This window comes from Nothoprocta perdicaria, unplaced genomic scaffold (genome assembly GCF_003342845.1).
Source record: "Nothoprocta perdicaria isolate Ctin4 unplaced genomic scaffold, notPer1 scaffold_10, whole genome shotgun sequence".
Classification (NCBI taxonomy): Eukaryota; Metazoa; Chordata; class Aves; order Tinamiformes; family Tinamidae; genus Nothoprocta; species Nothoprocta perdicaria.
The window spans coordinates 8697661-8709424 of NW_020454094.1; the positions used below are offsets into that span (position 1 = coordinate 8697661).

The window sequence follows — 11764 nt, forward strand, 5'->3', positions numbered from 1 at the left end:
GCGCGCGGCCCCTCCGCGCCCCTCCGCCTGCTCAGCCCTCGGCTCCTCTTCAGACCCCTCCGCGGACCTCAACGGCAGCTCCAGCGGCGCTCACGGCATCTCCCGGTCGCAAGGCACGGCCGTGCTCCCGCTGCGCCCCATCGYGCAGCCCCACGCGGCACAGAGGTGAGCGCAGCCCCGCGGAACTCGGCTGCTCCCGCTCCCGCCAGCCTTTCCCGACGGCAGCTCCTCCYGCGCTGCCCGCGCGCCCGGCCGCGCTGACCGCCCTGCCTCGCAGCGAGCACCAGCTCGTCGTTGCCCAGGGCCAGGAGCCCTCCGCGCTGGCCGGCGTCTGCTCCGCGGAGCTGCAGCCCTTCAACGCCAGCCGGCAGCCGCGGGCGTACGTGGCCGCCGTGCTCAACCTCACGGCTCCCACCGACTTCGTGCTGGGCGACGGCTCGCGCCGCCACGGCTACTACAACGCTCCCCTGCAGCCCGACGGCAACTACACGGTCCTGCTGCGCCTCGTGCGCCGCGGGCAGCAGGTAGTGCCGCACGCCAGGCTGGGGTGCCCGGCGGCGCCCGCGCCCGCTCCGGCCCCGCGCGAGCTCGTGGCTCCCCGAGCAGGGGCCTGGGCCGCGGTGGCCTGAGCTCTCCCCYGTCTCCTGCAACAGGCGGAGAAGTTCACCTGTGTCGGCTACAGSGTCTCTGCTGGTAAGAGGGCTCCTCTATTCTGCTCTGCTGCGGGCTGCGCTCAGCCCCTCACCCTGTGTCCGAGGCTCCCTCCCACATCCTGCCTTTTCCCAGCTTGGCCGCTTCCCTGGGAGAGCGTTTGGCCAAGTGCAGGGACAGGGGGGTCTTGGTCAGGAGGGCGCTGAAAACCTTTTATTTCTCTTACATGTGGCTGCTGCCATAGCCATTTCCCACTTACATGATCTTGCAAATGCCTGCGACTTTGAGTCTCTGGCAGATGAACTTAGGGAAATCTTTGACCACTTGCACTGACATTTGCTGACCTCCCTTCAGATCTCTGTCCTCATGGTATTTACTGCTCATTTCAATCCTGATGTCAGAGTTCTACTGTCTTTTGGGTTGATGGGGTACCCCTGGCGTTGTCCTGATGCCATCACCTGTGCTGTGGGCAACACTGCAGCATGAGATGCAGTGTTAGGGAGAAAAAAAACTCTCCTTCTCAAAGTCCTCTCCCAGGTGCACTGGCTCTTGCTCACTCTCACTTGCTCCAGCACCATGCTGCAACATGGATAGAACAGGGAGGCTTGTGGCTGGCCAGGACAGTTCTTCCCAGTGCTGCAAGCAGTGTGTTTTCCTTGGTAATGGGTTCTGGAGAGGGATAGGTAGATCTGTTGTCACATATCACTGGTTTGGCAACACAGAGTGGCTTGAAAGGGTTGGCATGGATGGAGTCATGGGTATTGTGCCTCTATGTCAGCATCTCATATTGAGTATTAGTCTTATAGCTCACTGAGACAAGTACAGCCCCACTAATTCAAACACCTCCAAAGGTTCTGGGGACCTCAAAAGGTTCTACCTGGGGGCAGTCAAAAAGGCAGTGCTGATGCTGAAAGGTGTCATGCCAAGCAAGCCTCTACTCTTCCTGCTCTGGCTTAGCTGTTTTGCAGCACAAAACCTGTGGTGGGAGCTGGGAAAACTGCTTTGCTCCCTACTGCCCCAGTGAGATGTCCTAGTGCCTGGTTCACACTGTGCAGGAACCTGAGTGTGGACTGTGCTGGTTGCAGGACAGGAGCCGATCTCTCAGCTTGTCAGGATGGTGGTGGTTATAGCAGTGGTGCTGGTCGTGGCACTCCTGGCCCTGGGGATTTTGCTGCTCTTCAGGTCAGTATGCACCTCACCTCTCCTGCTCTCTGTGGTGCCGTGGGACATCCAGGTCCCCACACTGCCAGGCAACGTGCCATGAAATGACCGTGAAATAAAGCAAGGTGGGAGGCAGGACTATGGGCAACGCTCCCTCCTCCCAGAAATCTCCCATTCCAGCTGCTCTGAGTCTGACTTGCTGTTTTGCAGGAGGAAGCGTAGCACTTCAAAAGCCTATGAGAGGAACAGCACCATCCCCATGAGGAAATGCCGAGGAGGTGCAGTATGAGCAGAGACCCTGATAGCCCTGTCTGGGCAGGCTCTCTGTTAAAAGCACAGGCAGGGGGGTTCTGAGGTCCTTAGCATCAGGTATATGCTGAATAGTTCGCCTTGTGATCCCCAAAGGTGCAAACAAGATGAATACACGGGTCCCAGTGGAGGAACTGCTGGACGTTCTGAAAAAGTTCAAGAGGGAAGAATTAGAGGCAGAGCAAACAGACGATGAATCAGTGAACAGGCCTGGTGCTGGGCGTCTGGGAGAGTATCAGGTCTGGTTTGCCTTTGCTTGGCTACTCTGTCCATCCACACTCAGCTTCTCCTCAGAGATGTGACAGCGTTGGCCTTGGCCAGCCTCAGAACATGTGCTAATGCAGAGTGGGCTCATCTTCTTCCCCTGCAGAACCTGGTCTCCACTTTGCTGCATCCCTGCGATGCTGGGAAGGAACTATGCAATCAGGACAAGAACCGCTACAAGAACGTTGTCCCATGTAAGCAGAGCCTCCCAGAAGCTGCCCGAGGGATTGGGAGGGAGGCAGTACAGGCACTGGCGGGTGTGAGTCCCTCTCCAGCTATTCAACAGTGCTGAGCTCTTCCCCTCGTTTCAGTGAAACCCACAGGATGTTCCCCAAGTCATCATGTTGGACCTACAGCTCTATATCCGGCTGGAGAATCCTGTTCTGCTCCTTAAGTTTCCCTGCAAACTTAATTACACACTTGTATATCTGTTCCTGCTGTCACACATTGCTGAATGGTGCTGCTTCCCATCCAGAGACAGACCTTGTGGGAAAGTGGAGGGAGTGATTTCAATCAAAGCTTAAAGCTTCTCTGGGCCTGACTTTGAGTGGATATTGGCCTTTGCATTAAGGGTCTCCTGCATGCACTGCATTTCCTCCTGTGCTCCGTCATCTTTCAGTTCATTAACTATGCTTTCAAATGTATCCTGAGGCCTGGAGTACTGCTGAGAGGGGAGCAGAAGTCCTGGGATTTCCTAAATCGCCTCTTCCTCTTTAAAGAGTCACATTTGCTGCTGTCCCAAAGGGTCACTCCACCAGCTACTGTCTCCCTTCTCTTTCAGATGATCACTGCCGTGTGGTGCTGCAGTCCTCTGGCACTGGCAATGACTACATCAATGCCAGCTACGTGGAGGTAGGAAGGAAGAAATTAGTATTGGTATCGGTAATTGGAAGGTAGGAAGGAATTGTTATTCTTTTAGGGGACAAGAGAGATCTCAGGTATCTTATTGCACTGAGTGGGACAGCCTTTCTTACACTGGTGACAGCTTATGGACTGGCACTTGTCTTAGGTCCTTGGTGATGTCTTGTCCTTCATCGTTGCTGCCCTCAGGTGTTAGCAGACTGTGGGCTGTGGCTTTCCTTGCATCCTCCCTTAGCTATCTGGAGTATCCTGGATTTATGTGCTATTTTCATCTTTAACAAAAAAGGACCTCAGGGCACTTGCAAAAAGGGGGAGGGACAGGAATGGAGATGTGACCCTTGGATACTGGCTGTCCAGGGTGACCAGGGGTGGTGCTGTCGGACACGCCGTGTTGAGCACTCTTGGCTCTGGAGCCCATGGGAAGGGGGTTGCTCAATGTTTAATGCATGTGATCACAGCTCTTTCAATATGCCTCCCACAGAGCTACCAGAGTCCACGCTTCTTCATTGCAGCTCAAGGTGGGTCCTTACAGCCCTGAAAATTGCCCAGAACTAGCTCAGGGTCCTGCATGTCCCCTGGAGAAGCCTGACCTGGCTCTGAGCCCTTTGTGTATGCGGAGCTGGAATGACAGCAGAGTTAATGGCTCAGTCTGGAGACCTGTATGTCTTGGGTCTCTCAGTTGGTGGCCACTGCTGTTAACGTGGAAGGCCTTGGTGACACTTCAGCAGTGGCCAGGCTACATAAGAAGGCTGTGATATGATCTTTGGACTGACCAAGCTAAGGCCCTGTTTGGAGCATGTGACAGCTCTCAACTGCAAACCTACCCTGTCTCCAGTGGAGTCTGGTGTGACAGGTCTGGCCTTCATGTGACAACCTGCAAATGCCTGGCAATCCTGCACTAGCAGTGAGCCTGGAGCCCTAGTCCTTCTGATGGCACGGAACCAGCATGAATTATTCTGCCCTGGACAGCATGTAGTGAGGACTTTCAGAGGCTCCATGCAAGCTGCTGAGATGCTCTTCAGTAAATAAGACCCCAGATGTGGGAGCAGCTCACAGTCACCTTACAATTCTAGCTGAGGGAGGTGCATGTTGTACTACAGCAAGACTCTGCCCAACCCTCTGGCCACTGGACCCCCAGTAGGCCACCTGGAAGCCCCTGCAACAGCAGTGAGTCCCCAACATACCCTCACCTGCTCTCTCTCTCTCTTCCCTGTGCCCCTCTCTAACATGGATACTGAAGCCAAGGTGCCCAGTGATCCTTGTTAGGTGCTGCTATCCCCACACTGGGCAGAGGGAAAGCCAGGACTGCTCTGTAGTCTGGGAACATCTGCCCTGTCCTGTGCAATGGCTGGGAACAGCTACACTTCCATGACTTGGTCAATGACACGGGACTCTTCTCTTCTTCCCCAAGGCCCCTTGCCTGGATCCGTGGTGGATTTTTGGCAGATGATCTGGCAGGAGAAGACTTCAGTCATTGTGATGCTGACAGACTTAGTGGAGCAGAACAAGGTAGAGAAACCATCTCAGTTTCTTTCCACGGCCCTTTCCTGCTTCTCTTTGCACTGATGCAGGAAGATAATGCAGAGAGAGCAGCTCCATGCCAGACTCCTTCCCTCCTCCAGAGCTGCCTGTTCCCAGTGGGAGCTCACCAACCTCAGACTAGTACAAGGGTTTGATCCTTGGGAGCAAGAGAGGGGGAAAGGGCTCCAACACTGGCAGAACACATCAGCCCTGGTCAGGACCTGATATTCCACCTGAGCCATGGATCAATTATTGCAGTATCTGCAGCCTGCCTAACCAGAGCAATGATTTAGGGGATGCAGTGTACAGCTGCTGGCTTGCAACACGACCCTAATGAGTTTGCTAGTGCTTAGGGGTCTTGATTCTCTTGACAGACCAAGTGTGAGCAGTACTGGCCAGAGCAGGAGCAGGTCTACGGAGACTTCACAGTCACAATCAACAACACGAGGTCCACCACAGGTCTCATCACACGCACGTTCTGCCTGAAGAAGGTAAGACTGGCACGTTGCTGTTGGCGATGCAGGGTATTTCTGGGGGTCCAGCACCTGGTAGGAGCTGTTGGCTGAGAGACCCTGAGCAGACTTTGCAGGTCTCCAGCAGAGACAAGTCAGAAACTGTTTCGAGTTAATTATTCTCAGTGTGGGGAAGTAGAGATTAAAGTGAATTGTGTGGCTAGGTGCTTGGTGAATTTCCTCAGGGTCCATGTCCTTGTTGAGCCCACTTACGTCTCTACCGTGTATCAGTAAGTGTGGTGGGGTGCTGATGCATCCCTGCCATGGTTTTCTCCACTATTTCTCCTACCTATTGTCCTGCAATTATTTGCACAGCTTTCTGGATTGTTCCGGCTCCCAGTCCTCAGTCATGCCTCCCTTTTCTCCCTCTCTGCAGACAGGCTGTGCTCTCCCAAGAATGGTGGAGCAGCTTCACTATCTGCTATGGCCAGATCATGGGGTCCCCAGGAACCCTACCCAGCTCCTGTACTTAGTGGAGAAGGTGAACAGGAAGGTGTCAGAAAACCCTACTGGTCCTGTGTTGGTTCATTGCAGGTACCTGTCTGGGAGTACTTGGGGGCTTGGGGCAAGGCTGGCCAGGGCAGCACTGATGTCTCTGTTTGGATATTTTCAGTGCAGGGATTGGGCGGACTGGTACCTTCATTGCCTTGGACTTCCTCCTGAAGATGGGAAAGGCCCAGGGCAAGGTGGATGTGTTCCAGTGTGTGCAGAAGCTGCGGGAGCAAAGGGTCAGCATGGTGCAGACCAAGGTGTGGAGTATTACTTGTTCCCTGTAGGCTGCAGATTGCAGCTTCTGGTTCTCACTCTGCCCAGGGATGTGTCACACAAAACCTCACATCCCAGGCTGCGTGGTATACGGCCTATTCACAGATGCCAGAGCTGTCAGGAGCCTCAGGCTGCAGACTCTTGTTTTTGAGGTAATTTCTAAACCTAGGCAGCATCTGTGCTTTCCTGAGACCCTCTGAAGTGGGATCAGTCTTTGTATGTGCCAGCATCATGGTATGAAAGGACTGTCTTATAAGAAAGGTGGACACAAGAGAGTCCATATGTTCTTTAGGCCTGCAGGAAATCTGCTCTTGTGTTATCCTTTGGCCATCAGTGTCCTGGCTAAGGGACTTTCTTCCCAAGGTCTGTTCCATACCAGGACCCCATGGACGGCATCTGTAGAGCAGACAGTGTTTCTTGATCGTTTGAACAGAAGGAACTGTTCACAGTTTTTCTGTGTTTCCTTCCTCACAGCAGGGATCTGGGCTGACAGGGAACATTGAATCACAGGAAAATGACCTTGTCAAGGTCATTTCATTTGCTCACTGGCCCTCACCAACACTTGGGAGCTTTTTGACCTCAGAGACCTACGTTAGGGGCATCAAGTGACACACACATATGTGGACTTCTCTCCAGTCTAATGGCTGTGGCCCAGATTCCCAGGGTTCCCAGGGTTGTGGCCCTGGGTGCAAACAGCTGGAGCTGCTCTGGGCTGTACAGCTGACCCGTCTGCTCACACAGGAGCAGTACACCTTCTTGTATGAGGTGTTGCTCGAAGGCCTGCTCTGCGGCAGCACCGGGGTCCCCGTGGAGAGTATCAACAGCCACATCAGCCACCTACGAGAAGCTGAGACCCAGAGGCAGAACATGCTCGAGAAGGAGTTCAAGGTACCACAGGATCTCATTCTGGGGCAAGCTGTAGGGATCACAGGGATCACAGATGCTACTTTGGGTGACTGTAAGGCCAGTGTCTTCTTTACAAGGGGAATTCCAGCACAGTGCTTGCTGATTGCTGGGCAAAGCCTCTCCCTCTGCATGTCTTGGTGTCCAGAGGTGGGGTTGGGGAGCTGCCAGGAACATGTCTTTGAGGCTGTGCCACGAGTGGCTGCGACTGCAGCTCCTTGTGTTCTTGCTTCCTTTATTGCAAAGGAAGTTGCTGATGGGGCTGGTCTCTGGTATCAAGACCCGCCTTTCTGCTCCCCTTCAGCAGTGGGAGGAAGATGAGGGATGCATTTCTCCAGGGACACAGAAAGGGGGAGAGAGGTGCTGATAGGCCAGAATGGCTCATCTGAATCATCCCTTCAGGCCCTGCAGAAGTTTTCCGAGTTCTTCCAGCTCCTGCCATGCAGAGAAGCAGAGAAACCCAGCAACCAGCCCAAGAACCGCAAGCCAGGGATCCTGCCAGGTACTGCTGCCCTTGTCCCATGACCTAGCAATTGGGAACAGCACTGGGGGGAGGAGGTGATGCTGCCCCTCAGCCCTGCTGCTTGCCTCCCCTGCACCACACCACTGCCAGGTTCTGCCCAGGGGAACCCATGACACTTTATGGCTGACAGTACTCCATGTAGGCTAGACTGGTCTGTCCGTATGAGCAATGCCCCCTTGCTTCCTTCTGTGCCAGCCAGGCAGGTGGATTCATGGTCTTCCCCTGGGATAAACATGTCCCTGGGGCAATTCTGCCCCAGAATAGGGCATCAGCAAGCAATCAGGAGGGCAAAGCTGCCACCCCTTGGTGCCTCCACCCATGTGGGCTCGGGACAGCCCATGACAGGTGGCCTTGAGTGCTGCTGGCCCCTGGGCCTGGTAGTGCTTGCTCATCCATGCTGACTCCCAGCACTTGCAAGGAAAACCTCACGGTCTCTGTGCAGGTGGAGGATGTCTGACCCTTGCTTTCTTTGTCCCTTGCCTCCACAGCGGATTCCTGCCGGCCCATCCTCATGTCCTCCCTGAACGCAGATGGCTCCCCAAGTTACATCAACGCAGTGTTCACCGATGTAAGGCTCCAGCCTCAGCAGAGGTGGCCAAGGCTCACAGAGCCCTGCAAACACATCTTTAGACTGTGGCATCCTGGTCTGATGTGTCAGCGCTGGGGCTTCCTCTCAGTAACTGGTTTCTAGTGTCTGGTCCCTGCTGCCAGGAGATGGCCTCAGTGATCAGCCTAAGCCCTGCCTATGCTGGCTGCTGTCCCCCTCATCTCCTATCGCTGTGTCACCCACCTGCAGACTCACCCCTCAGGGACCCAGCATCTGCCCTCCCCAGGGCTCAACATCATCCGAGGGGGCAGGTGGGGGGGGACATGAGGAAATTTCCCAGCAAGGCACTTCTAGGGATAACTGGGGTTACTCTCACCCACTTGCACAGTGGCTGAGACCCATTGCTACAGGTATCCCCTCTGTGGTATTGCTGTCCTTGCACAGGGATGGAAAGAGCAGCTCAGCTGGGAGGAGGCAGGGACCTTTTCCTGGGATTAGAGGGGCTCTGAGAGGGAGGATTAGGTGATCTCCCTCCCCACTCTATTTTGCAGACATACACTGAGGAAGACAGAGTCATCGTTACCCAGCTGCCGCTTCCAGACACACTGGTGGATTTCTGGGCTCTGGTCTGGGATTACACCTGCACATTAGTGGTCATGCTAAACCAACTCCAGGAGCTGGACCAGGTCAGCAGCCCACAAGGCTCCCTCACCTGCCTGGACTCACCATGGGGCCAGGCACTGTGTTTTCTGCCCTGAGCCTGCTGCAGCAATTCCTGGGGCACTGCATTGCTGGGGTCTCTCCACTGTCATGGCATGGGCAAGGGAAGAAGGGCCATCCCTCTAGTTTTGTTTATGCTCACCTTATATTCTTTCTGTGAGGGTGTTATTTCTTCTTGACTGCTGCACTGGGGATTGTTGGTTGCAAGTGCATGGCAGGCAGAACACCCCTGTGCTCACCATGATTTGTGGGCCAAGGGCTGGGCTCTGCTATGCATGCAGCTTGAGGCAATGTGTGATAACATGTGTGTCACTCTCCAGACATACGTGGAGTTCTGGCCTGCCCAGGGGGAAGCTATTTACGGCCGTTTCCATGTCCAGATGATCTCAGAAGAGCCTGGAGCTGGCTTCACAGTCTGGACACTTGCTCTGACCAACAGGCAGCAGGTGGGCTCTTTGCAAAGAAACGATGCAGTGAGACCAAGCTTGGCAAGAGATGGAAGTCCTAGCGGGGCTCCATCATCAGCAGGTTTTGCTCTGGGACTGAAGTCACAGCTCACAAAGGCAGAGGCTACAAGGGCCAGGGAGACCTGAGGAGGTCCTTGGAGAACACTGAATGGTGCAGGTGGAGGTACAGGGCAGAAAACTGTGCTGTCCTTTCTAACTCCAAGGACAGTGGCCATGGACTCTGTGCGTCTTGGTGGTGGTTCTTGAATTGGGACAGCTATTACAGCTAGTGAGTCTCTGCACTGACATCAGTTTGAGCTTCACCTGATAGCTCTTATCTCAGGCTCTGCCTGTCTGTCCATCTCACAACACTCATGGAGAAGGACAGAGCCACTGTTTGGGACTGGGCCATCCCACTGGGACTGCACCCTTGACCTAGTATGCAAGGCAGAGCCAGGACTGGCACGCAGTCCCTCCCTTCACTCCATGAAGTTGGTGGGTTTCTTCTAGGCTCATCTCATTGTGTTTCTTCCCTGCTAGCCCAAGAAATGTGCACTGAAAGTCCAGTTCTGTCAGCTGGAGGACTGGCCTATGAAGCAAAACCTTCCCCCATGCCCTGCCACCATCATCAGCTTGCTGGGGAAGGTGGGGACACACCAGCGACAGAACCAAGATGCACACATACTCGTCACTTGCTGGTGAGAAAGGTCTCTAGCATGGCATGGTCCAGGCTACATCCATGCTGGCAAATATGTATCGCAGTTCCAACCTCAGCCCAGGGGAAGACTGAATTTGTGGATATGGGTTCAGCTGTGTTCATGGGAGCAAGGATTCTGCAGTGGAGGCTGGCTTCATGCAAGATGTCTATATAAAAACATTATGGGAACCCCCAGGCCTGTCTGGTTAGCAGGACACCCCCCCAACTCTCAGTAGGACCAGGTGATCCCAGGCCAAATAAGTCTCCAACTGCACTTCTCTACAGGGACGGTGCCAGTCGAAGTGGGATCTTCTGTGCTGCCAATTTCATCTGTGAGCAGATCCAAAGTGAAGGGCTAGTGGATGTGTCCCAGGCCGTGAGGATGTTGAAGAGACGGCGGAGACAGATGATTAAGGATGTGGTAGGTACCAGTTCCAACCCTATGTGTTCAGCTCCTTTTGGGAAAAAATGAGATCTCCAGAAACCTTATTTTATCCTTGCTAGAACATCCCCAGCCCCTCAGCAGCAAGCTCTGCAGGACCAGGCAGGTGCTGGAGCATCCCACAGATTGAGCTGCCCCTTGTTGGTCAGCAGGCCCTGCTCAAATGAGGGCTATGCCTGCCTGGCACCTACCTCCCAGGTAGGTAGCTAGATAGCTAGGTAAGCCATGATGGAGTAATTGCTTTGGATGGGTGTGAGCAGCAGACACTTGGTGCTGTGGATGCTGCCTTTCCTCCTGAGACTAGCTAGCTGTAGCCCCATAGCTCACTAGAGCACATACCTATGATTTCTCAATGAGGGAAGGTGGGCTGCAGGTGAGAGAAGAGTGATCCCTGTTTGAGGCTCACTCACAAAGCTGCCAGCAGCCAGGCTGATCTTCAATGACAAGCGTTCATGCACCATGTACTCATGTGTGTTCTCTCCCCAGGAACAGTATCAGTTTTGCTACGAACTGGCTCTCGTTTACTTGAATTCATTTGAAACCTATGGAAACTTCAAGTAGAGATATGGCCACCTCTCATCTCTGGCCAGGACTCCATCTCTCTGCCAGTGACTCTGGAAACCAGAGGAGATAGGATGGGTGTACACTTTACTCCTGTATCATTTGCAGCTGGACAAGCCACATTGGTCTGTCTCCAAGTTGTGTGGTCACTGATCAGACTTTGAAGCTGGAACCCTGCCCTTTGCCCAGAGTTTGGATTGGAACTTACTTGTACTTGCAGCCTGGATGTGCAGGCTGGAGAGGAGACTCTGAGATTTGACCTGGGATGGAAAGAACAAGTTGCCCTGGATCCCCTTTCCCTTTAGGCGGCTGTATGGGAGAAGAAGTAGCTCCACCAATACAAGATTATTCCACCAATTGATCAAATGATCTGTCATATCTACAGGGTTCAGGAGCCTGATCTCACTGTCCTGCACTGGGATAAGCAGAAAGCCCAAGGCCAGGAAGAGCTAGGGAAAGGAAAAAACACAGCCTTGTAGGACTCTCCTACTTCAAAATCCCTTCCTCAAAAGTGCTGTGTTGATTGTCCCAGGTGCTATAGTTTTACTAGCTCTGGGGAGGTTCCCTCACCATTTTTTCTGTCTCTACTACAGTGGTCCCTCTAACTTAGCATCTAGGTTTGGGTACCTTTAGAAACATGGAATCATTATGGTTGGAAAAGACCTTCAAGATGATCGAGTCCAACCATTAACCCATCACCATCCTGCCTGTTAAATCATGTCCCTAAGCACCTCATCTACATGTTTCTTGAACTCTGCCAGGGAAAGTGACTCCACTGCTTCCATGGGAAGCCTGTTCCAATGCTTCACCACTCTTTCTGTGTAGAATTTTTTCCTAATATTTAACCTGAATCTCCCCTGACAAATCTTAAGCCCATTTCC

At 53.7% G+C, this 11764-nt stretch overlaps 1 protein-coding gene across 1 annotated transcript in view; it reads left to right on the top strand.

Moving 5' to 3' along the window:
* The window catches only part of LOC112947148 (receptor-type tyrosine-protein phosphatase epsilon-like), a 24281-nt gene extending 12517 nt beyond the window's left edge, over positions 1 to 11764 (top strand). The window contains exons 7-27 of the mRNA XM_026039165.1: positions 79 to 165; positions 278 to 524; positions 654 to 693; positions 1737 to 1833; positions 2023 to 2090; positions 2218 to 2360; positions 2492 to 2579; positions 3167 to 3237; positions 3728 to 3764; positions 4658 to 4755; positions 5142 to 5258; positions 5656 to 5813; positions 5893 to 6028; positions 6786 to 6932; positions 7350 to 7449; positions 7959 to 8038; positions 8569 to 8703; positions 9058 to 9183; positions 9724 to 9881; positions 10166 to 10301; positions 10809 to 11764. Of these exons, the coding sequence (XP_025894950.1) occupies positions 79 to 165; positions 278 to 524; positions 654 to 693; positions 1737 to 1833; positions 2023 to 2090; positions 2218 to 2360; positions 2492 to 2579; positions 3167 to 3237; positions 3728 to 3764; positions 4658 to 4755; positions 5142 to 5258; positions 5656 to 5813; positions 5893 to 6028; positions 6786 to 6932; positions 7350 to 7449; positions 7959 to 8038; positions 8569 to 8703; positions 9058 to 9183; positions 9724 to 9881; positions 10166 to 10301; positions 10809 to 10883 (2344 nt within the window). The 3' untranslated portion in view covers positions 10884 to 11764. The remainder of the gene's footprint in view (positions 1 to 78; positions 166 to 277; positions 525 to 653; positions 694 to 1736; positions 1834 to 2022; positions 2091 to 2217; positions 2361 to 2491; positions 2580 to 3166; positions 3238 to 3727; positions 3765 to 4657; positions 4756 to 5141; positions 5259 to 5655; positions 5814 to 5892; positions 6029 to 6785; positions 6933 to 7349; positions 7450 to 7958; positions 8039 to 8568; positions 8704 to 9057; positions 9184 to 9723; positions 9882 to 10165; positions 10302 to 10808) is intronic.